We start from the raw sequence: 23,229 nt of genomic DNA, 5'->3' as shown, positions 1-23,229 counted from the left end.
TTGTTCAAGCACACAGAATCTGGATTAGGGAATCAATCTGCCCAAAATTTAACTGCCACAGGCAGACTGGTTATGCTATGTCTAGTCTAATACCCTCAACCAAGAAACACAAAGACCTTTTAAGGACTGCTGAATTGTAAAATCCTATAGATGTGCCCTTAGATCCACTGCAGGCCCTGTTCATCACAGGCAAAAGCTTAAGGGCACTTAATACTCATAAAATACTTCAGATGAGTTTAAGTATTTCTCAGCAGCCCATTACTCTCACCTAGCAGTTCCTTCTTCTCCAGCAGGACCCCTTTCCATGGCAGAATGGGGGCTGGGATTCAGCTGCTCCCTCCCACTAAGTTACAATGCCTTAAAACTGAGGGGCTGGACAAAACCAGAATTGTACACTGCCTTCAAGAGTCTAATTTTAATCTCTGAAGACTCCTCTATTCCCCTTTTAGCAAGGACTAAAAATCCAAAATCCCTACCCAAACCAAACAAACACCCTAAAATAAACAAGAAAGGACTACTGAACCCACATGTTCCTTTTATAATCAAACTGACAACACAACTGCAAAAGCAGACTAAAAAGGATTTTTAAAGTTCAAGTCTTTAATTCTTCTGCATAAAGGCAAATTGCCAAAAATGTAACACATTCCCTTATTTACAAGCATCATAAATCACAAGGAAACATGCACACTGGAACAACAAGGTCCTAAATATTACCTCTTAGAAAAGTGCTGTACAGATGTGTCCCTTGTACACACATGATCTGTGCTCTGTGATGTGTGACTGATAAATCCTTGTGTTGGGAAAAAGGCCTGAGCATGCCTGGAAACAACATTTTGGGAGTGAGAGTAGTTTCTGAGGAAGCAGCTTACTTCAAAATCAGCAGCACAATGGGCTCTGGGCCCTGGCTACTGCCAGCCCCATAGCAAGGGAAAGCAAAACCAAACTCCTGCAGAGACAACTCCCAGCTCTAGCAGCCACTGGTATCCCAGTACATGCTACACAAGGACTGTAAAATTCTTGTAACTGGCATGTGAATTTAGTCCAAACCACTGTAGCCACAGCTCTCACTTCAAACTTCTGCACACAGTGCTAGCAGAATGCAAGAAGGAGAGCCTATCCCAACACCATCACAACCCTCAGCCTGGACAAGAGCAGCTCCACACCTGCAAATACTGCTATTTATCCCCAATAGTTGTAGGAAGAACAGGCACTCAATGTATCCTCTCCTACTCTTTAACTGCAGACTGGCTCTTTGGGTCAGGCTGCAACATACATAAAGCAAAATCCAGGTATTTAAGCTGTGCTGCTGTTCTAACAGTCACTCAACCCTTCAAGAACAGGATCTGATTTTGATAAACCACACACCTTTCCTTTCTCTTCTCTCACCTGGCTTAGGCAAATGCCACCTTAATACATCTCAGAGAACAATAAATAGGCCAGATGGGTGATCACCCAATCCAGAAGTTATGAACAGCTTGTCTTTACTGGCTGAAGTAAAGGAAGGCTGAAATGATCTACATTCTTTTGAAGCAGTTCTTCAGGCTGGATGCCCAGTTCTGGCCCAGTGGAGCAGAGGAGGTTCCTTGGTTGGAGGAGTTGCATTTTCAGTCTGACTTGACACTGGACCAATCCACTGGTGAAACATCAGCACACCCTGAGGAACAAGACCTCCAGGGGGAATGGCAGGATCCATCACCTGAAGCAGCCTTTGGAATATAATGCACACGTCACCTGCCAACAGGCACAGCAGGAATGTCCTCACAAAAGCTTTAAGGAACATCCACAGTCACTGCAGCACAGGCTTCACAAAATCTGGAGTTTTACACAGATTGAGGCACAGCTTGCAGAAAACAATCTACCCTTATAAAGATCTGGAGAAACCTAAACAAAAAAGCAGGTAACAGCATTTTATAAACGTGCTATATCCAGGCATTAACAACAAAACATTCTCCTCTTTTCCTCTCTTAAGCTGCAGTGTTACAGTAGCAGTAAATGGAAGAGAGCCCTGCATATGGTGAGCTTATAGCACAGTATAAAGGAAAAACTCATACTGTCCAGACTAACCAAGTGTTACAGCTAGTATGAACATTCTGAGAACATAAATTACTGAAAAAATACAGTACTAGATTCTCTACATTCCTGAAGTATTTGACAGAGAGAAAAGGAAGCAGCTGAGCCTATTCTTCCCAACCCCCTGCAGAGTTTTCATCTAAATGTCATTATTAATTCATAAAACAGACTTTTATCTCAATTCTAATCAACAAATTTCTGACATATCTTAAGTGTCCTATGGACTAAGGTTTTTCCCTAGAAATCAACCAGATACATTCACATTTATTCCTGTTTAAGACAGAAATTTTCTTTTAGCAAAAGGGAAGACAGTGTGGAATTCTACCATGTAAGCCACTATGTGGTTTTCAAGCAAGATTAAACTTCCACAGATAAAGTTCCTGACACTTGAGAGTTAGAGCTCATCACATCTAAAAGCCAAGGTTAAAGGCAATGTTGCTGTAAATACTGGTCTTTCCATCCCAGAAAACCAATGTGTTGCTCCACAGAGAAAGCATTCACTTCATACATTCTACATCTAACAGAGCCCTTTTTCCAATTAGAACAAGTGATTACAAAGCCACTGAATATATAAACTCCTTAATACAGCCTTATTTACAGCACAGACCACTGCAAAAAAAGCTAAATATCAACTATGTGGAAACCAGACAGGCTCATAACTGTGATGTAGAGATGCTTCTTTTACCTGAATAATTTCACCTCATGTTGATTGCACATATGCTGACTGTAAATCTCTTCCTCTTTCAGTGCAGATCCTGCATGACAGCACCAGTTTTCCAAGACTTGATCTGCTGATCTCAGACTACATCCCTATTCTTCAAGTCTTTTTCTGTCACAGGAGAAATTCCTTCTTCAATACTTCTATATACAAAGAGAGACTAGATATTTTCAAATATTGAATTAGCACTTTTTTAAAAAGTGAAAGCATGTTAAATCTTATTCATGTTCAAAAAATTTAAATTAAAAATCAATAGAAAAATGTCATCAGCATAATTTTTTAAAAGCTCTATCTGCCTTTTCCTCACATTGCTATAATCCAAAATCTAAGTGTAAAACTAATTTTGGCCATGTTCTTAATAAGTTTTATAAGGCAAAATTTTCAAAGACCATTGATTGACAGACATTTATATCCTAGTCCATGTTTCAGAGCCTGCATCAAATGTAGATCAAAGACAATCTAATTACACAAAAGACTAACTGCTAATAAAATCTTTTTGACCCAGATTACCACCCATCCTATCAATGCACCACAGGAATCTACAGTCCAAGAGAAAACTTGCACTAAAATCTACTGCTGTAAATGCCAAGTTGTTATTTCATCACAAAAACATTAAGAGACAGAAAAGCTGCTATTGAAATACTTAAAAAAATTGGCACTTTTCATTTGAGAGATAAAAACACTTTCGGGCTGAAAGGTAACACTTTCAACTTAGCAAGTCTTAAGCACTAGGTCTTTCAATTAAGGTGCTGTATTAAGTGCAAGAGACTAGGATAAAACACAAATAAAATAAAAGAAAAAATGATCTGCCTGAACTGAACAGTTGCTCTCTGCAGAATGATACTGTGGATGGGCGACTGAAACAGAACAAATCAAGTAAGTAGTCAGCACAAACTCACCTTGGTATTTAGATTTTTTTCCTCACTATTGCATCTTCAGCACTTGCACTTTGCCATCCTCTGTCAGGGTATTCTGACTGATGTCCATCCAGTAAACTGCTACAAAGTTTAAGCCTACAAATAAAAAAGCCAAAAACCAAAGACTAAGTGGCTTTATTGTGATAACTTTTGAATACTAAATACAGCTACAATCCATTTACATTAACAAAGACTATAACATGAAAACGTGAAGACAGAATTTTACCACACAACATAAAAAAATTAATCAACACATCCCTAAGACAAACAGTAAAAAATAGCTCAATAAAAATTAAAAATCAAATGTTTATAATAAATGCTTGGCTTGAATTACAGCAATAAAGCAACTACACTACTAAAACAATATGCAAAAATACCCCTCAAACCCAAGCTGATGAGCTGCATTTGATACCTCTCCAGGTTGAAGTCTGCATCTCTGCAAGTCTTGCTATCAGGCAGAAAGAAGCTGGATTTCCTCTGTTTTGGATTGTTCCATGCTGAAGAACAACTGGCTGGAATCGAGTCACTGCATAAAAACAAACAACACTCATGGTGTCACTACAAAACAAATTAAATCTCCAGGGAGACAGAGAGGAAACTTCCAGCTCTTAGGCTGAGAAGTGAGAGGCAAGATTCCAATTCTTTCCACAAGACAGAGTTTAAAAGGGGCTCCTCATTTTCCAGCATTACCTGAGATGGCTGAGGCAGCAGAAAGCAACAGATGGAGACTCAGACTGGAAAAAGTCAAGTAAACTCCAAGAACAGAAATAACAACCAAACATACCATGTGCTGGAGGAAATGTAAGAAGGCAAAAAAAAAAAAAAAGAAAAAAAAAGTAGTAGTAACCAGTGAAGGAAAAGATGAAAAAGAAAGGACACCTTTACAGCATAAACAACACACAGAAACAACAACAAATAATCACTGAGGTATTTACCTTATTTCTATACTTGGTTGTACTGTCATTACTTCATCTTTTTCACCAAAGGCTTCCCACTTGGAGCACTTTGAAAAAGCATCCTGATGTCCTGAGTCAGTAAGGCTGGAAAGAAAATGAAAATGTCTGAATCCATGCACTGCAGCAACACAGTTCCTCTTAATTAAGAAGGGAGCTAAGGAGAGAGAAGAAACCACACCTGCATGAACATTTTCATTAAGTTTAGTGTGAAGTGTCTACTAAACTGCCAAAAGCCTCAGTGTTGCCTAAAACTACACCCAAAATACAACCCGTGCTGTGTCTTCTGACACACTGCAATGGAGCTCTGTAAACATTTGCTATCATACAGCACAATTATTCTGACATGATCTCCCTTTCTCATTAAACTGCACACATTTAGATACAATTAAAGCTAATAATAAAGGGAAGGGAAAATACCAGTCAAAATCCTAAAGTCACTTCATAGTAACATGAATTCCCACATGGAAACTCATTTCATACCTTTCCAGTGTGGGGTACATCTGCAGATAATGGTTTTTGCTCTCTGAAACCACAGAGGAGTCAGAATTGTTTCTTCTTCTGCGTTTCCAGACTGGAGAAGAATTGGGAGAACAGGAACTACAAAAACAGATTTTACACATGTAACATTTTTGATCTATGTTTAAATGTTGATCACTCTTCTGCTAAAGAACTGCATATGCTGCTGAGGAAGTTTTCTTTTGGGGTATGATTCCTCAGGCACACAGAAGAACACTGAGAAAAATCTCTCACATTTTGGAAGCAAATGCCTTTTGAGCTTCACACACATCCCCCCAGGACAAAATATTTCAGGAAACAGGGAAGTGCATGTCACAGTCAGCCTCCCTGCTGAGCTGCAGACAGGCACAATAATGTGAAGGATGGGGACTCCTGCTCCTGAAAAAGCTCCCCTACTTTCAGAACACTGCAGCAATGGTTAAAGAAACCTCAGAACTCTACACTATAAACTGAGAAGCTGAAAAAACACTGCATTTCCTTCTGTTCAAGCATGTAATTCAGCAATACTGGTAATTTCTCCATATTTAGTGCTCTCTACCACTGATGGATTACATTCAACAGCAGAAGTGTCAAACTCCAAAGCTGAGTATTAACTGCCCTTCCACACTAAACATTTCCCTCAAAAGCCTGACAGCACTGACCTGTACTGAATTATTTCCCTAAGCACAGAAGTTTGCTCTCATACCTCTCAGGTGTGCAGGCAGTCTGTCTGCATTCATCTTCACACTCATTTCTCTTCTGCTTTTCCTCAAACACAAAGGAGCCAGGAACATCCTCATCTTTCCATTCCTGGGAACTACATGAAGGTTCTGTACTACTAAACACAGCAGGGAAAAAAAAACTTTATAAATCTATCCATCTGGCTTACTGCTCCAAAGAGAAAACAGTTCAGCTGCAGTAAGAATTAACAGTTCATCTGACACCCAAATGGTATAAACACTGCAACTTCTACCACTGTCAATTACAACTCAGGTAAAACTATTTACACAGTGCAGTAACACAGCTAAGAGAATTCCATTCACTCTTCTCCTCTTACTAGTCCAAATCTTGTAAAGTATGAAGTGTCATTAAGTAGCAGAACCAGCCTTAATACAGAAATTCAAACTTTTGAAAAGATAAAAATATTTCCTTCTTGTACATTGTTGACACCATCTTGCAGAGAGCACAGAAAATTCTCTCATCTTCTTAAACACCTCAAATCCCCTCACATATTGTCAGTGTATGAGACATGTGGTTCCAATGACTTCAGGAAAAGGAAACATGAAAAGTTATCAAAGACAAGGAACAGTAACCAACAAATTCCTACTTGTGTCTCTCGCTTACCAGAAAAGTAACACTACCTTGTTACCTTGTACACACTTACCAGTGTAAATACAAAGGGGAAGGGAATGTGCTACTGCAGGCAGATCAAATGCCTTTTTCCCCATAACACCTGACTGCAGATTGACTTAGACTAAATAACTGCAATATCTTGAAGACTTAACAGAATTCTAATGGAAAAGCATTCAAGTAGACTCCCATTGTTGAGTCTGATGTCTTTTCCTCCCAGGCAGGAATGCTCTATAGGAACTATAGAGCCCTCCTTAAATTCCTTCAGCCCTGACTTGATTCACCCACAGGACATACACGGGCTGTAGATCCCAGGTTTCCTCAGCAGGAGGATCCCAGGCATGCAGTGCAATCTTCCACAGCTTGATCTGCCGGTCCCAGGACCTGCGGCTGTACTTCTTGAACTTGTTGGGAGTTGTGGGGTGAACTCCTGGAAGTCGCTGGTTCCTGCAAATACACAGGGACATTGGTTCTTTCAGAAGATAAGGAGTGTTTTCCTTAAGAAGAACCCTTAGTCCATCAGGTCATAAAAGCTTCAGTGGTCTAATAAATAAAATGCTCATATTTTTAAACACTTACTGAAATGTGTACATTACAAGACATTACCAAACATAAATCAAAAAAGCAACAATCACCACAATGTGCTGAGTCAGACTAGAAGCTCATCCAGTCAGTCCTGCATTCTGACAGCTGCCAAAAGCAGAGCCCTACTGCCCATGAACAAAGATGAAAGAGAAGCATAACTGCTTCAATATTATCCTAACTGCCAGCTCCATCTACTTTACTTTTCTTGAGTCAAGTGCAGCTTCTTTTATTTACTATTGTACTCACCCTGTCGAGGATGGAGTTACCTTCCTCCCCAGCAGTCCCTGTAGTGCTGTGCTTTGCATTAATTGCTAAAACAATGCTGATAAACACACTGATTTTTGGGATTACTGAACAGTGCTTGTCCAGCTTCAAGGCCTTCTCCTTTCTCACCCCACAGACACTAAGGTGAGAGTGAACACTAAGGTGAGAGGGACAAGTGCTGGGACAGCTGACTCAAATTCCCCAGACATATCACACACCATCTAATGTCACACTAAGGAGGAAAGAAACACAGGGAGAATTTCCAGAGAACTAAGGCTGTGTGCTATTCTACACACACACACGGACACCCGTGAGGAAGAACTAAGAGTTCACCTGGAAATCTGCAACACAGGGCAACTTACTTTGGAACTTCTTTAATGTATCTGTCATACGCCAGGGTATTCTTGCCAAAATTGATCTGTTTTTGTCTCCTCCTCAGGACCACCTCATCAGTTTCCCTTTCAGCTGGATTGCTAGAGTTGCTTGAAACAGAATTTGAAAATTAAAATAAATATGAAGTTGAAAAGAACCTTATAGCATTATAGGAAGTTACATAAGCACATATTCTAGAACTGCCCTGTATTCTTAATGACAGACTGTGAGCACAACTCTCACCTCACCAGTTCACAGAAGTGAAAGCTGTGCTAATCAAATCTGAATCTCAAATAATCACACAAGCAGCTTTTGAGCTAAAACCTCTCAGTGTTACTCCCTCCCCGAGGCATCCTTCAGGCTTGATATGAAACAGCCTCATATCAAATCCTCATTAATGAATGTTCTGAAAGAGCCAGAGATCATCAGAAGGTTGGTGCTAAAAACTAATTCAACAATAAGCAGTAATAGTTCAATACCTACTTTGACATTTTTTTGTTTGATGCCCTCATTGTGTTGCCTTCTTCAGTTCTACCTTCCCAGCTGTGGCAACTGGAAAGTGGCCTAGAATGTTCTGATGTTGTAGAGCTGAAAAATAATGGGAATTCAACATGAATGTTTGCTGCTTGTAACACATTTAATCAACAGAAACATCAATGATGGACAAAACCAGCTCCACAACTGTAAACCCATGGGCACGCTCCTTCTCTAGTTCAGTTCTAAGGCACCTTCAGCTTGTCCTCTTCTCTTAATTTTAAGGCCTCAACATTCAACAAGTCATGTAAGTAATACAGAAGCAGATTTAGCAGACAGTCATACTTTCTCTAAATGGTTTCACATCAACAGATGAAATTACCAGGCAAGCTGACAATGTCATTTTAACACAGGATAAAGACTCCACACTGGAAAGGAACAGATCTACTCAACAAAAGAGAAACACAAAACACTGCTGGCACATCCACTAAGGTCTCACACTCATGCCCTACTCTCAGTATTTTTTATAACCACATCAAAGACACAGAAAACACTCCTGAGTACAGGGTCCTTTCTTAAGCTCTTCAAGACATTCATTCCTTAACAGAGCAATATTAAACGGGTCATCAAGAATTACAATCACCTTCATACAGTGGAATACTCAGAAATGTTTTCATGTACCCTTAGTAAAACATTTCCTCTTACATTCTGTTCAGTTTTCTGCACACATCTCAGCACTCACCACTGTTCACCCTCGCTATCAGACTGTAAGTCTCAACCACTTCCTCCACCTTGGGTCTTTAGTCAAGAATATCCAAAAGCCAAGCAAAATATTCACAGAATTATCTAAGTATAGAGGTCTATCTCGTCTCAAATTGTCCTCAGGAATGGACTACAGGAAAAAAGGTGCTCACTAAAAACTGCAGTACAGCTGAATATACCAAGTGGCAAGTGAAGAGACAAACATGGTCTGCTCACATTTACACATAAAGATGTATAAGCAAAATATAAGAACAAGAGCAAATGGCTTCATTGGGACTTTAATATTAAAGACTTCAGCAACAAAGGGCTTAAACTACTGCTTCAGTCCACAGCCCTTTTCCCTTTCATTCTGAACACTTGCTAATACTGTGGCACGTATTTCCATGAGGCACACTGGATGGTCTTCTCTAGGCATGATGCAGCTCTCACCTCCTAACCCTGTGCTACTCTGTTAGAAGAAATCACTCAACCTAAACATGTCCAAGCTTTTCTTGGAGTCCTAAAGAAGAGTGCAGCAAAGTGGACATTTAAAGCAAATTTACACGTATTGTTTACCTGTCCAGCCAGTGGTGTGAATGGCCACATCGATATTCCTCAAGCACCAGAGAATTGGAGTCATTGCAGCTTCCCCGTTCCTGCTCTTGATGCCAGCAGTGTGGATGTTGCACAGAACTAGAAAACAAGAGTTTTCATGAGAAATCAATTCACTGGTAGTCACTCAACATGGCCTGTAAAAATCAAAGATGGACAATTTGATTTGGCATACAGACGTGATTCATATCAACTTACTCAGGCAACACATACTGAACAAAGGTGTTAGTGCAATTGTTGAGAAAATACCTTTGTACTTAACAAAGGTGTCAGTGCAATTGCTGCGGAAGTATCTTTGACCAATGCAATTAAGACACCAAAATTTTCAAATAAACACTTAATTTTTGATAACAAAAATTATACTCTTTTTGTAAACAAACTGGTGGGGAAGGAAAACCTAAGCGAGGACTTCCACCAGTGTTTATGGACTTGTGGACATGTCCATCCTCTGTCAGCAGGGCATTATTTGACATTTATTTACTGCCCCATCCAGGAGTAAACTCACAGGACTGACAAGTCCAGAAACTACACTTCAATGCAATGGCTAGGGAGAAATGGGTCAAATATTTATGTGGAAACACTTTTACACAGGAAATTCTGGAACCCTCACAATGAAGCCTGGGACAGGGAGCTGCCTGCAGTCCTTCCAACACACTGGCAGGTCAGCCAGGGATTTGTTAAGGCTTGAGTTCTCTACATTCTCCTCCTCGGCTCTGGCGGCTTTGACACCTTAAATGATAGCTTACTAATCCAAACACAACCACAGCATCTCCCAGCACCAGAGCTGGACTCAGGATGGAGCTGTAGATCCACTGCCACACCTGCCTGAGAGAACGATGTGGTACTGCACCTCTGTTACATGCTTTTGTATGTGACTAACAGCAAACACACTGCTTGGTACGGGCCAGGTCTCTGCCCTTAGCTCAACACGGAAGAAGAAAGGATTTTTGATGTTTTTCTCCGGTTAATCGCTCGTGTTTTCCTTCCCTTCCTCCTCCACCCCGCCTGGCTTTGGGAGTTTCCTGCTCCCAGAGGGCTCCAAGTTACCAACACCACACGGCACAAACAGCACAAACAGCTTCCTCAGAATCACTGACCCAGGCAAATGTTCTGCTTCCAAACCCGCTCAGTTTTGGCCAAGGCAATAAACGATTACAACCCTTCCCTAACCACCTTAAACAATCATTCCGTTTAACGACTTGGAAGAAAACAATTTTTAAACCAGCTTAGGTACACTGTAACACATGCCGTAAGCACGACACTGTTTTTAAGGGGGAACGAAAACCGAAAATTATGTCTTTTAGAAACACTGCAGTATTTGCTTTGCGCTGCCCGCCCGCTCCAGCCTCACACCAAGCCCCAGTGCCCTCAGCCGGGCTGGGGCGCCTCGCCGAGCCCTGCCCGGGGCTGCTGGTCCCTCACTCGCCACCGCAGAGGAGGCGGAAGGAGCAGGGGCTGTTTGCCGGAGGAGCACGGGCTGCACAGCCGGCACCTGCCACCGGAGCCGCCGCGGGACAGGCAGCGCCGCAGCCCGCCCGCCCCGCTCCCCGTCCCCGTCCCCCGCGGCCGCTCCCACCTGCGCGGCCCGCCGGACATGGCTGAGGCGGGCGGCGGCCCGGCCCGGCTCGGTCCCGGCCCGGCTCGGTCCCGGCCCGGCTGCAGCGCAGGCGCGGCCCGTCCTCCTCCCGCGGGGAGCGCAGGCGCGGCCGGGGAGCCCGGGACGGCGGTGTTCCTGTGGCGGTGCCCGTCGGTCTGAGGGGAGCGGAGAAAAGCGTCCTGCGCCCCGGTGAGGGCACCGCCGCAGCTTCCCTCACACCGAGGGCACCGCTGCCCCCACAGCATCTCCCTCCGGCTGCATCCCCCGGCCCGCTCCGCTCGGAAATGCAGGGAAAACCCAGCCCCCGCATCACGGCGTTACCCCACGCAATAGCCAAGGGTTCCTTTTGGGACAGTTTTTCTCCTCGACGTAGTGAGGGCTTGGTGGCCACCACAGTGTACACGCTACAGGAATGTGTCCCACATTTCATACCATTAATGGAATCATAGAGCAGTTTGGCTTGAAAAGGACATTAAAGATAACTTGCTTGAATATTTATATTTCAATTCCTTAAATAGCTCAAAGTCAACAAACATTTCTCAAGAAAGGCACTCTGAACTTTAGTCTTTCTGAGGTTATCCTGACTGGAACGGTACTTAGCTGCAGGCTAGCTACTTTCACAAAATCCCAGAACGGATTGGTTTGGAAGGGACACAGGACCCTCTACCTACAACTGCCCTGGGATGGGCAGGGACACCTTCCCCTAGAGCAGGATGCTCAGAGCCCCATCCAGCCTGGTCTTGAACAGGATCCCTTCCAGGGACAGAGCATCCACAGCTTCTCTGGTCACCTCTGTCAGTGCCTCACCTCCCTCACATCAAAGAATTGCTTCCCCTGTATCTAATCTGAACCTACACCCTTTCAGTTTAAAGCGAATCCCCCTTGTCCTGTCATGCCATGGCCTTGTCAAAAGTCCCTCTCCAGCTCTCCTGGAGAGCCTTTAGGTAGTGGAAGGTGCTCCAAGGTCTTCCTGGAGCCTTCTCCAGACTGAACACCTCCTCCTCTCCCAGCCTGTCTCCATAGCAGAGGTGCTCCAACCCTCTGAACATCTTCATGGTTCTCTTCTGGATCTCCAATAGGTCCATTACTACAGAAATTTGATATATTCTTTATTGGTGGTGCTTGGTAATATATCTGAGCAAGGTCATGATGAAATAAATGTTTTACGTAGGACACACCATTGCTACATGCCAGCACTTCCTTGGAAAGACAAATTTTTTGTCATTGCCCCTGCTGATTTCATGACATCCAGTGTCACCCCTTCCCATCTGGTAGTTGTGAAAAGTATTTGGAGGCTTTTTTTCCCCCGAGGGTCTTATAGAGATTTCATACACACCTTCTTCCATTTATGCAACCCTCTGCATTCAGCCTGCAGTAGGAAAATCCATCCAAGGAGGACTCACCATGTACACCTTCAGGAGAATTTAAGCCCTATTTGTATTTATTCCCATGTTCTCAGGCATTTAAAGTTTTACTTGGTAGATATAACTTGAAAATAAACCAGAAGTCTTACCAAGAATTGACTGTATTTTTACTGGGCTCTTCAGAGGGTTTTAAGATGAACTGCATGTATTCATTAAGCCTTTTCCCTAAGGGCTATCCAAATAATACTGTTCATTTTAAAGAGGCAAACTATCCAGCAAAAAAACTCCACCAACCCCAAAAACCACAAATGAGAAATCCTGCAGTATGTTTTTGGAAGAAAATGTCTTGTAATCCATGTAAGAGCTTGAGTATTTATATCTCAACTCCTTAAACAGCTCCAAGTCCACCAATATTTCTTTTAAAATGGCACTGAGAACCTCAGCCTTACTGAGGTTTGTCCTGAATGCAATGGTGCTGAGCTGCAGCCTAGCAAGTTTGACATTATCAGAGAAAGGTTTGAGTTGGAAGGGACCTTAAAGAAATGGCCCTGTGGCTCTTTGGATGTAACCTGAAGCTGACAAATCACACTGACAAATGCCTATTTTTGTACTCTATTATTTTCATGTTCATATGGATTTTTAACAAGCTGTTTCTCTAACACAGCTTTTAAGAAGCTCACAAATGTTGGAGGCATGTCAGATTACTTTGAGAATTTAAACTTGGGGAAAACTATTTTTTTAAGGAATATAAGGCAGGTATTATCATTAACATAAATCATAATTTTGCTTTGGTAATTATACTAAGTTTTCTAAGAGGCACTTCTGTGCATTAAAAGGTGCAAGGGTACAAAACATTTATGACTGTTACCCTGTTGTACTTTCATATTGACAAAAGAGGTAGGATGAACAAAAGCAAAGTTCCACTGAAGTGAGAACTTCCAGTCAACTCGGAGTAGATTCCACTGCAGTAGCAATTGGGAATTTAAAGCTTTTATTACATGAGATACTATTGGGAACTGACCTTGCTTTAATCTTTAACACCACCTGCAACTACCTGCATCTAAGATTCTCAAGGCCTTTGTGATTTTAGCCTCACATTCTTTACAATGAACATTTTTATTCTGAACAGGCAAATTGCTGTAGGAACTGAATGACTGGCTGTGCCAAAAGCACAGCTCCAAAATCCTACCCTCTCTTCTGCAACTATTTCAAGGGCCACATCCCTTGTATTGGTGCCACATTATGTAAACTTTTCAGAAGCAAATGTTACAAAATGCTTATTTGTGGAGGCTGCTGTGTGGTGATAGGTGCATGTCAGACACCACCACCCGGCCCTGCAAGACCCTTCCAAAGGTTAAAAAATCCTGCAGAGACCATTTTAAATCTGGAAATAACTTTCCCACAGAAGTACCAAGGAAATATTTTTAAATTCAATTGCTAATTGAGTGCTAGATTATTTTATTAGTTTTCGGACTTACCAACAAATCTGTCTGAAACTCCAGAACTCCATTTAATTCTATTCAGATGAAGAGTGACATGCCACTGAAGATCAATTTGGGAAAGAGAGATAAATCCACACAACCTGTCTCAGTGTCAAATTTTCACTCTGTACATCCATACAATCCAAAACAGCAGGTAATGGAAAACAGAGAAGCCATTGTTATTAACAGGTAGTTTACTTAATTGCATAGTAGATGTTGTATATAAAGTAACTGAGATATGCTGAAGCAATAAATGTTCTTAAACTCAACCAGTTTGGATTTTTACAAATAAATATTATTTAAAAATTTTGAAGTTAAAATCCAATACCAACAATTAAATGTTAGTTCTCAGATCTGTCTTCAATTCCTTACCTCTCTATGAATTCTTGCTTGCAACTACATTTGTAACCATTTCCTGGCTGGTTGCAAGTGCAAGGTAGGTGCATTCACCACCTGTAGCTCAGCTGAGACTCATAAAATGTTTCACAGTTGTGCTTCCAATACTTGTACCATTTTTACATCCTGACACCTGTTCCTGCTCAAACTAGTTGCCCATCATGGTAATCAAGAGGTTGTCATGTAATCCTTGGCATGCCCCTTCTGCCCATGATTTACTGGTAAGATCCTTGTGATTATTCAGGTGGGAGGTATGAAGAGCTTTTATTCTTGTAGACCAATGCTTTAAAGTGTTCCTTTCTCTATTTGACCCACCTGTGATTTTAATTTAAAAAGTAAAACGCAGATGTTTGCTGCACTCCATTCAAATGTATGTAAACAAAGTCTAAAGAACATTGAAACCCTAAGCAATGTAGCTCCTGGAAACCAACAGATTTTTTCCAGATATTAGCAGTGTAGGTAAAGGGGTTGGCAAATCCTTCTGTTCTTTGAAATAAAGACATCCATCAAAAAGTATGCTAGAGGCACATTAATGGAATTAAAGGTCCATACAGGATTTGTAAATCTTCAGGGATTACATTTCTTAGCCTACTGCTACCCTTTGTGGTAGATGTAGTGGAAGGAGTTCCTTCCAGCTGAAGCAACTCAGCTGGTGCACTTCTTTGAAAAACAACTGCAAAGATTAGTAACAACTTCACTACTGGATTAAAGCATAACAAAAGTATAAATGAAGTCTAACCAAAGCAATTTTCTCAGTTAGCCCTTTATTAAAGAATCAAAACCCAAGTTAAATTTAAAAATATAAAGAATTTAACCTATGTTAAAACCTGAAAAAACAATAGTACTGCAAATATAGAAGGATAACCTTATCCCATCCAAAATGTAAGAAAGGAAAACAGGGGTTTAAACAAAATTAAAATCCAGAAGCTAACATCAGGTGAGTAAAATCCACAGATAAGGTAAAAGTGTAAAGGAACTGAAAAGATTTACATCTGTTTTCAACACTGTAAAAGAAACCTTTAGAGTCTGTACTCTGATAGAACATGAAGTCTCAGAAACAAACCTAGCAGGCCTTAAACCAAACCCACTACGAAACACAGCCAAATTCAAAAAGTTAAAACATACCCAAGTTACTACTCATCGTATTAGGCAAACATCTAGAATGCAAAATTTGGCTCGGCAAGTCGGGCAAGGCACTTGGCTCGACAGCCAGGTCTCTGGGTGCTGCTGGTCCTGTCTGCTGGCAAACCACTTGCCCATGCAGGTGAGGCACCACATGGGCCGGCAGTAGCACTGCTGGCATTCCCCCTCGTTGGGCTCCTGGCAGTTCTTGATGAGCTTGATGTTGGCAATAGTCTGCATACACCCTATGCATGGCTCCAGCTCCTGAGGGAGGAGAAAAACCATCAGAGTTGTGAGCTGCACAGAGCCGTTCCTGTTACTGCTTTTTCAAAGGCTTTTAGAAAATAATTTGTGGCAGAATAATCAAGGCAGAACTGTCCCACCAGAAGTTGGGTTTCAAAACCATCAAATGGTTTTACTAGAACACCCTCTAACAAATGACAGCAAAGCTTTTCTCTGAACAGAAAACCCAGAACTGCTGCATAAGACTAACAATTAAACAAAAATGACTGAAAAATAAATGTTCTTTCACTCTCCGAAGAGCTTCCAGCAGCCACAGCAAGGTAAGCAAGCAGCCAGCTTTGTCATTTAAACTATTTTTCAAAAAATGTACCAGTATAAAGTAAGGAAAACAAACCAAGCAAACATTTAAACAGCAAATGGTTGTTCCTATCTTCCATCTTTCTAAGTAAGAGACATAAATGAGGAAACCAGGGCTGAACTGAACACAAGGACACTCAACCTGAAGGTCCAGAAATTTACTTAATTTTTTGGGATAAAATTGGAATAACTGACTTTGCCCAAAGTTAATTATGCCACATGAACTTGCAGTTGCATACGGGGACAACATCTTGCTATGAAGTGTTTTACAGTTAATAAACAATAATTAGCATTTCCTGCATGTCTTCCAGCTGTCCAAGAACTCAACAAAGCTCAAAAGACAGCACACTGAATAGGCACAGAGACCTGAATCTGTTCAAAATGCTCCTGGTGGAACAAAAACCAGCTCTCTCTGTGGTCTCTAGTTCCCATCTCCAGTGGCTCTTCCCTTGTCAGCTCAAGTGTCTGCTCAGCTGCACTGTCAGCTGGGCTGTGGAGCAGATCCACATGAACACAAGCTACTCAGATTTAACTTGTGAAATTAGGTCTTAGCTTTTAAGCAGGAAAAATTCTAGCATAGAAAGATTAAGTAACTTTTTCAACATATTAATGAAGCTTCAGAATAGGGAAAAACTCAATGTTGTATTTTTAATGTCCTTATCATCATCTGTGATGTAATTTATCACCCAATGTCAAACCAAAGTTCAGTAGCTCAGCTGCCACTTAAATGTGTCACAAATTAAATTCTCTGCAAGAAAGCAGCTTTAATATCTTCTCTTTACTGTGACCATCTCTTTTGGCTGGCAGTGCAATCACACACACAGCATAATGTGCAGACACACCTGATCCAGTTTTATTTTATTCATAAACGATATAAGCTGCACAACACTGCCAAAGATACCAGCCCCTCACTCCACCAGCAGAAGCAGTGGACACAGACTCCCTGCAGGGTCACCAGTACTGGTTTAATTGGTTCCCACTGGACAGTGCTCCAGTCACACTTCCATCTGCTGCACAAGTATAATAATGACCAGGTCTCTGTGAGTATTACTGGAAGTAGGACTCTCTGCTGTTATAATTAACACCATATAATAACAGCCATAATAATTATAACTAAAGCAAACCCCAATTAAGAATCATTAGTTTATTTCAGCAGAAGATCCAGCAGAACCTGGCTGTCTAGAAAAGCAAGCTGTATTGGAGCAAACTAAAGCCTAAAGAACAACAACAGCAGCTGTGGCTCTGGCTCCCCATAAACCTTCTGCAAGTGCAAGGTCATCATTTCTAAATGTGTTCATGTAACATTTTAGTAGCAATTATTACAGGGGACTTTATTTCACTATGTCATTTCTCATGTCTCAAAACTGTAATGCTCACAATACAGCTTGTTCCCTGAAGCAGGAACAGAAGCAGCAGCCAGAGTTCAGGTTTATGACGAGTTTACTGACACAGCAGGTGAGCATTTGTGAAGGAAGCATCACCCTGACTGAGCAAAGAGCACTTGGGCTCCTGGCATCACTGACCAGGAGGCCTGACTGGAGCCAGCCCTGGCTGCATCTTCTCAGGGAGTTGGCTGTGTTGTTCTTGGCTGTATCTTCTCAGGGAGTTAAGGAATCTAGGCCATGTCTTATCAGGGGCCAACAAGGTGAAACTGCAAGTCCTACAGCTGTACACCAACACCAAGGGGCACTTTAACCACCAGTCACACTCCAAGTAAGTGACTGCAGCCCCCAAGCCTATGGAGCTCTCCTGCAGGGCAGCCTCAGGTAGGCAGGAGACCTCTCAAGGGATCAAGACATCCCTTACTTGGTATCTATCAGGTAAGAGTTTATATTAGATCTGAAACATATTGTATGCAAGATAGCTGAATTATCAGAAGTTTAGAGAGTAGTAGGGTGTTTAACTGCTGTTCAATTACCATTTAATTACTGACTGAATACTGCTTAATTATTAAATGAGGATTATTAAGCAATACTCACATGACGATTATAATTTAATCATAATTTTTCATTTAATCCATATTTTTAATAAAACCTTTTTGTTAACCTCACAACCATGAATTCTCTTAATAATTCACCTGAGATAGCCCTAGGTAAACATTTATCATTTACACAGTAACCACAGGCTCATCTATATTGGAACTATAATTGTTACAGACCCACATGGATAGAAAGTCTCACCTGAGTGCTTGGAACTTGGTATGTCTGGTTGATTTCCACCAGAGATGTAAAAGTTTCTAAAAATAAATCACTAAGGCTTTGATGGATCACAACATTAGCTGCATTGCTGATAGGAGCACGGAGCTTCTCCCGGAGCTCCCCATACTCTGTGGAGTTCAACCTGGAGAAGAGAAGATGGAGCAAAATGTAACCATGATTAGCCACCCAAATACCTTGATAGCACCTTGCAGAGGTGAACATCTGAAGTGAATCCAAAGAAAAGTTGGTACTTATTAGAATAAATACACAGAATTGTGTTTTCTTGTTTTCTTCTGCTGTTTAGTTATTTGTTTTGGCACAACTTGGTCAACAGAACATGCTGTCCTCATTCATATCTGTGTAAGATTGCCAGCAGGGTATATCAGAGATCAGCTAAAACATCATACAAAAATCAAGGCTTTTGAAGTAATCACCATGAACAAAAGCAACATAGGTATGTAAATCATGCATTAACTCAAAGTGCTGTTGGTACCATTTCTGTCAGCTTTTTAATGCCTATTTACTCAGACAATATCTAAATTTTCAATTATAAACTCCTGAGGAATTTAGTTAGGAGAAATTAGTTATATCATGCAGCAGGCATCACAAGGTGATATAGTACACATGTAGCAGAGGAATGTCAATCTATCAGGTTCTGTGGTTTTATGACACAATCTAAATTGTATCATAAATAGAAAATTCACAAAGGTCACAAAGCACTGCTGATTTAAGGCTGCAGCAAGTGTGTTCACACCATCTGCTTCTGTAAATTAAATTTAAGTGATGTCCACAGCACTCAAGTGGCACCTGAGACCTCACACAGATCCTACAGTGACATATCCCTGCTGTCATCCCTTTTTAAGAGCTCTGAACTGTAGTGTCAAAACTCTCCAGCTCAATGCTTCCACTCATTAAACAGCTTTCATGGAGAAGTCCCTGGAAGCCTGCCCTCATTTTCCTACCACTCTCTGGGTTCCCAGAGCCCAGCACAATGCAAGGCTGGCTTAGCTCTAGCTCTCGGTGGTCTCCATTGTTTTTACTGCTGCAGGATAATGTCATTTAACAGATGCTGTCCATGCAAATCAGAGACATTTATAACCAGAGGAACAATTCACACTGAACATGCACAGAAATGTGGCCCACCTGCACAAAAGCAGTTTTCTTCCAGAAATATCTCATTGTATTTGATTCTGTTTCTGGATATATACAGTGACCCTGTATGATTCTGCTACATTCTAGCAGAGATTTACTATCACTGACATCTTATTAGAACAGCTTTTAAACACTGTTCTTGCTGCTATTCTGTTTAGTCACAAAATACATTTGTGCTTAGGATTTTTCTTCCATAAAAGGAATTGTCAAACAAGTCATGTTTTTCTCAGCTCGGGTGTACTCTGGCACTGAAGTGCTTGCAGAAGAAAATCATTAGTTGTTTAATACTAATTTGGTCATCACAGGTCTATAAAAGTCTCTTTTCTTAGCATTGTCATGCTTACCTTAACCAACCTCTTGTTCTGAGTTCTGTTCACCTGGATCTCTACCATAATCACCTCTTTGCCTTCCTTGTGCTTGCCCCACTTGCACACCTACAAGTCTGGTGATCTGCATGCTTTTAATTACCTAATAAATGCTCCTGACATACAAATTTACAGCAAAAAGACACCTTTTCAAATATAATTATAAGACCACTAAGATGGCTTTTAACAACACAACAGCAAAGACTTTAGCACCCTTCTACTCAGAGATTTCTGCTGAACTTGTATTTTAGCCTGGTTACACAGAGACCAATGAGATAAACTGCATGGGCCCTTGCAAAACAAGCCCTAACAGTTCACAATTGTTATGATGTACTGCTATGAGAACATATAGTCAGAAAGAGACCAAAATTTCTTCCTTGTTTTAGGGGCAGCTGGCTTGCAGTCGTTCAGTGAGAGCTCTTCTGAGCAGTGACGAAATTGTGAGCCTTAAGCACAAGGAAAAATCCAAAGCCATGGATGACCAACAGACGGTTTTAGACAAATAGCTGTTTCTCCTCACCCAAAATTTAGAAGACCAAAAATTCTACCTTTCATTCCTGTTCTCCATCTCCCACCTAATTTTATCCAGTTACTTCTTTCTGCATCCAGCACAATCCTCTCCCTAAGAATGGATCAAAGAGGCCAATCCCTTTGTTTATCCGTTGTGTAGTCAGTGCTGCACATGCATGAAACTCTCTAAACAACCTTCCCTGTACTGCGTGGCAGAACTGCACATACAGCAGCCCTGAACACCAGGCAGGGACCAGAAAGGAAGGGATGAGACCAGGGTGTCTCCAGACTGGTGACAAAATGCTCTCTCAGCACCATCAAACAGCACACACATAGCAGGTTCAGCAGCTGTTTTACCGGATATCGAATGCCTTGACGTAGGGATTAACGCTGGCCACGCGGATGGTGAGGAACTGCACAGGCACGTTGGAGTCTGGGGTGAGCTCGTGCTGTCTGGAGTCTGTCACCGTCAGGTGAATGTCCTGCTGCTGGGCAACATGTAAACAGTAGGTGGTCACTTTAATCACCCACGTGTCCGTCACGATCACCCTCGCCCCTGGCGCTCCGGTAGCGAATTTGTCGATTCTCCTAAATTCTGTGTTGATGGAAGAAGCTACTGCCCTCCAGCCTGACTGTGGCAGGGCGTGAACAGCGAGTGTCCGGGCTAGCGGATGATTATTCCAGCCTTTCCGTGACCAGTAATATGCCAGGGCACTGGTGACTGCTGGGAGGAGAACGGCGAAGAAGAAGAAAGTTTTCCACTCTTTTGAAGCCAGGTAGAAAAAACAAAGATGTTTTTCAGGTGCAGCAAAGCACATACCAAGGTAATAACCTGCAAGGGAAAAAAAACCCTTACTTTCGAAAACAATTAAGTACCTACAAAAGCAGATACCCCTGAATCATATGGCTATCTAACCAGTGAGCTCAGCCCCAATAGAGGTATTGTGTTTCTGGATGACTTCAAATTCAAGCCTCTTATCTCAAGGAATCTGAGGTAAATTTTTAGGCATCAATAATTTTTACCAAAATTATATACCTAAAGGAAAGTGATCTGAATTCGTTGTTGAATAAAATTACCTGTGAGATGCCACTTAGTTTTAGGAGAATTATATGGCTAAAGGAAGCCGATTTGCATTCCTTGGTTAAATCACAGAATCACAGAAGATGATGCAGTGGAAGAGACTCACAAGGATTATCAAGTCCAACTCTCAGCCCTGCATAGGACACCCCAAGAGTCACACCCTGTGCCCCAGAGCATTGTCCAAGCACTCCTGAGCTCTGCCAGGCTGTGCTGTGAGCACTGCCCCGGGGAGCCTGCTCAGTGCCCAGCCACCCTCTGGGGCAAGAACCTTTTCCTGATATCCAACCTGAACCTCCCCTGACACAGCTTCAGGCCATTCCTTGGGTCCTGTCAGTGTCACCAGAGAGCAGAGATCAGTGTCTGTCCCTCCTCTTCCCCTCATGAGGCAGCTGTATCTGCACTGAGGTCTCCTCTCTGTCCCCTCCGGGCTGAGCAGACCAAGTGCCCTCAGCCTCTCCTCACACGCTTCCCCTCAAGGCCCTTCACCATCCCTGTGCCCTCCTCTGGGCACTCTCTGATGGTTTAATGTTTTTCTTACATTGTGGCACCCAGAGCTGCCCCAGCACTGGAGGTGAGGCCGGCCCAGCCCCGAGCAGAGCGGGACAATCCCTGCCTTGCCCGGCTGGCCGTGCTGTCCCTGATGTCCCCAGGACAGGGATGTCCCTGCTGGCTGCCAGGGCACTGCTGGCTCAGGCTCAGCTTTCCACTGCCCAGGAGCCCCGGGTCCCTTTCCCTGGCACCGCTCCGCAGCCCCTCATTCCCCAGCCTGTACCCAGACTGCAATTCCTTCGCGAGCGCGGTGCAGCCCGCTGGTTCCGGAGCTGGGGGAGCTCACCGCGGGGCAGCCGGGGCGCCACTCACCGAGGGGCAGCAGGGAGTGCGCCAGCAGCGTGCCGGTGCTGCGCCGCAGGTGGTACTGCACGAAGGCCGCGTCCTCGCTGCCCAGCCAGGCGGACAGCAGGCTCTGCACCGTCAGCCCCGCCGAGCGCACCTCGTCGGGCGGGAACACGAAGCACACGGCGAACACCAGGTAGGCCAGCGTGAAGGTCACCGCGGGGCTCTCCATGCTGCGCCCCGCGGGGCGCCGGGGTCCCCGGGAGCGGTAGCGCCCGCCGCAGCGCCGGCTGCTCCAGCGGGGAGCGGTGCTTCCCGCCGCTCCAGCGGTGCCTCCCCGGCAGCCCCGGATGCTCCAGCGGCGGCTCCCCGGCAGCCCCGGATGCTCCAGCGGCAGTTTCCCCCCGCTCCAGCGGCAGTTCCCGCCGCGCCCCCGGATGCGCGGCGCGGGCCGGCGGGGCGGGAGCCGCCTCCCCTCGCACGGATGGTCCCCGCCCCTCCGTCCATCTCCTCCCGCCCCTCCGCGCCTGCCCCGAGCCACGTCCCCGTTCCGGCCGGAGCCGGAGCTCAGCCGCGCCCGCCCAGCCCGGCCCCAGGCAGTGTCCGCGCTTCGGGTCGTGCTCCACAGCCCTGGCAGAAGGAGCCGAGTCCAGTTCTTTATGAACCTAAAAGAGCTCTGCTGGATGAGGGCAGCGTCTTTCTGGAGCAGGGAAATGGCCTGTTTTGTTTAAGCGTCGGGAAAAGCTTCTCTTTGCTTTTCCTTGTGTATTTCATGTAATGTTTTCTAATGTTTTCTAATGAGGCAGGGATGTAGCATCTTAAAATGCCCTAAAGGGAGGTGTGTTTCGAGGTATCTTCGTACACCCCCAAACACAGTAAAGGGAGAGGCCTGACGGGAATATCTTGTTACTACTGAAGTACAAACAATAGCTGATACCCACAAGATTTGCTGTTTCATATGGAATGTAGGAAACC

The 23,229-nt window shown here is 43.2% G+C and overlaps 2 protein-coding genes across 6 annotated transcripts; both read right to left on the bottom strand.

The window, feature by feature from the left end:
* Nucleotides 1–580: 580 nt before the first annotated feature.
* Nucleotides 581–14,985, bottom strand: LOC135299624 (uncharacterized). 5 transcript variants are annotated; one of them, XM_064418931.1, is made up of 12 exons: nucleotides 13,994–14,985; nucleotides 9,519–9,635; nucleotides 8,211–8,315; nucleotides 7,718–7,837; nucleotides 6,804–6,953; nucleotides 5,863–5,994; nucleotides 5,142–5,258; nucleotides 4,641–4,745; nucleotides 4,118–4,231; nucleotides 3,688–3,801; nucleotides 2,756–2,948; nucleotides 581–1,881 (listed from the first exon to the last, which is right to left on the bottom strand). In XM_064418931.1, exons 1-10 carry the CDS (start codon nucleotides 14,023–14,025, stop codon nucleotides 3,696–3,698), a joined length of 1,098 nt encoding a protein of 365 aa, XP_064275001.1. In that variant the 5' UTR covers nucleotides 14,026–14,985; the 3' UTR covers nucleotides 581–1,881; nucleotides 2,756–2,948; nucleotides 3,688–3,695. The 5 variants fall into 5 exon arrangements, with proteins under 5 accessions (XP_064275001.1, XP_064274996.1, XP_064274997.1 ...); XM_064418926.1 differs by lacking the exon at nucleotides 13,994–14,985 and adding an exon at nucleotides 11,131–11,411; XM_064418927.1 differs by lacking the exon at nucleotides 13,994–14,985 and adding an exon at nucleotides 11,131–11,411 and having other exon boundaries at nucleotides 2,756–2,931.
* Nucleotides 14,986–15,139: 154 nt separating this feature from the next.
* Nucleotides 15,140–22,725, bottom strand: TMEM129 (transmembrane protein 129, E3 ubiquitin ligase). Its single transcript, XM_064418932.1, has 4 exons — nucleotides 22,282–22,725; nucleotides 20,697–21,171; nucleotides 18,295–18,454; nucleotides 15,140–15,778 (listed from the first exon to the last, which is right to left on the bottom strand). The coding sequence occupies exons 1-4, from the start codon at nucleotides 22,484–22,486 to the stop codon at nucleotides 15,530–15,532; spliced, it is 1,089 nt and encodes a 362-aa protein (XP_064275002.1). The 5' UTR covers nucleotides 22,487–22,725; the 3' UTR covers nucleotides 15,140–15,529.
* Between the last annotated feature and the right edge of the window lie 504 nt (nucleotides 22,726–23,229).

Source organism: Passer domesticus, chromosome 4, assembly GCF_036417665.1.
Source record: "Passer domesticus isolate bPasDom1 chromosome 4, bPasDom1.hap1, whole genome shotgun sequence".
In the NCBI taxonomy this organism is placed as follows: Eukaryota; Metazoa; Chordata; class Aves; order Passeriformes; family Passeridae; genus Passer; species Passer domesticus.
This window is presented reverse-complemented; position numbering and strand designations above follow the sequence as displayed.

Coding starts and splice junctions, on each gene's coding strand:
- TMEM129 (XM_064418932.1), bottom strand. CDS start 22,486: ATGGAGAGCCCCGCGGTGACCTTCACGCTGGCCTACCTGGTGTTCGCC. Junction 21,172..22,281: donor GCACTCCCTGCTGCCCCTCG/GTGAGTGGCGCC, acceptor TTTCCCTTGCAG/GTTATTACCTTGGTATGTGC. Junction 18,455..20,696: donor GTCAAGGCATTCGATATCCG/GTAAAACAGCTG, acceptor TCTCTTCTCCAG/GTTGAACTCCACAGAGTATG.
- LOC135299624 (XM_064418926.1), bottom strand. CDS start 11,396: ATGCTGTGGGGGCAGCGGTGCCCTCGGTGTGAGGGAAGCTGCGGCGGT. Junction 9,636..11,130: donor ATGTCCGGCGGGCCGCGCAG/GTGGGAGCGGCC, acceptor CTTGTTTTCTAG/TTCTGTGCAACATCCACACT. Junction 4,746..5,141: donor ATGTACCCCACACTGGAAAG/GTATGAAATGAG, acceptor TTTTCTTTCCAG/CCTTACTGACTCAGGACATC.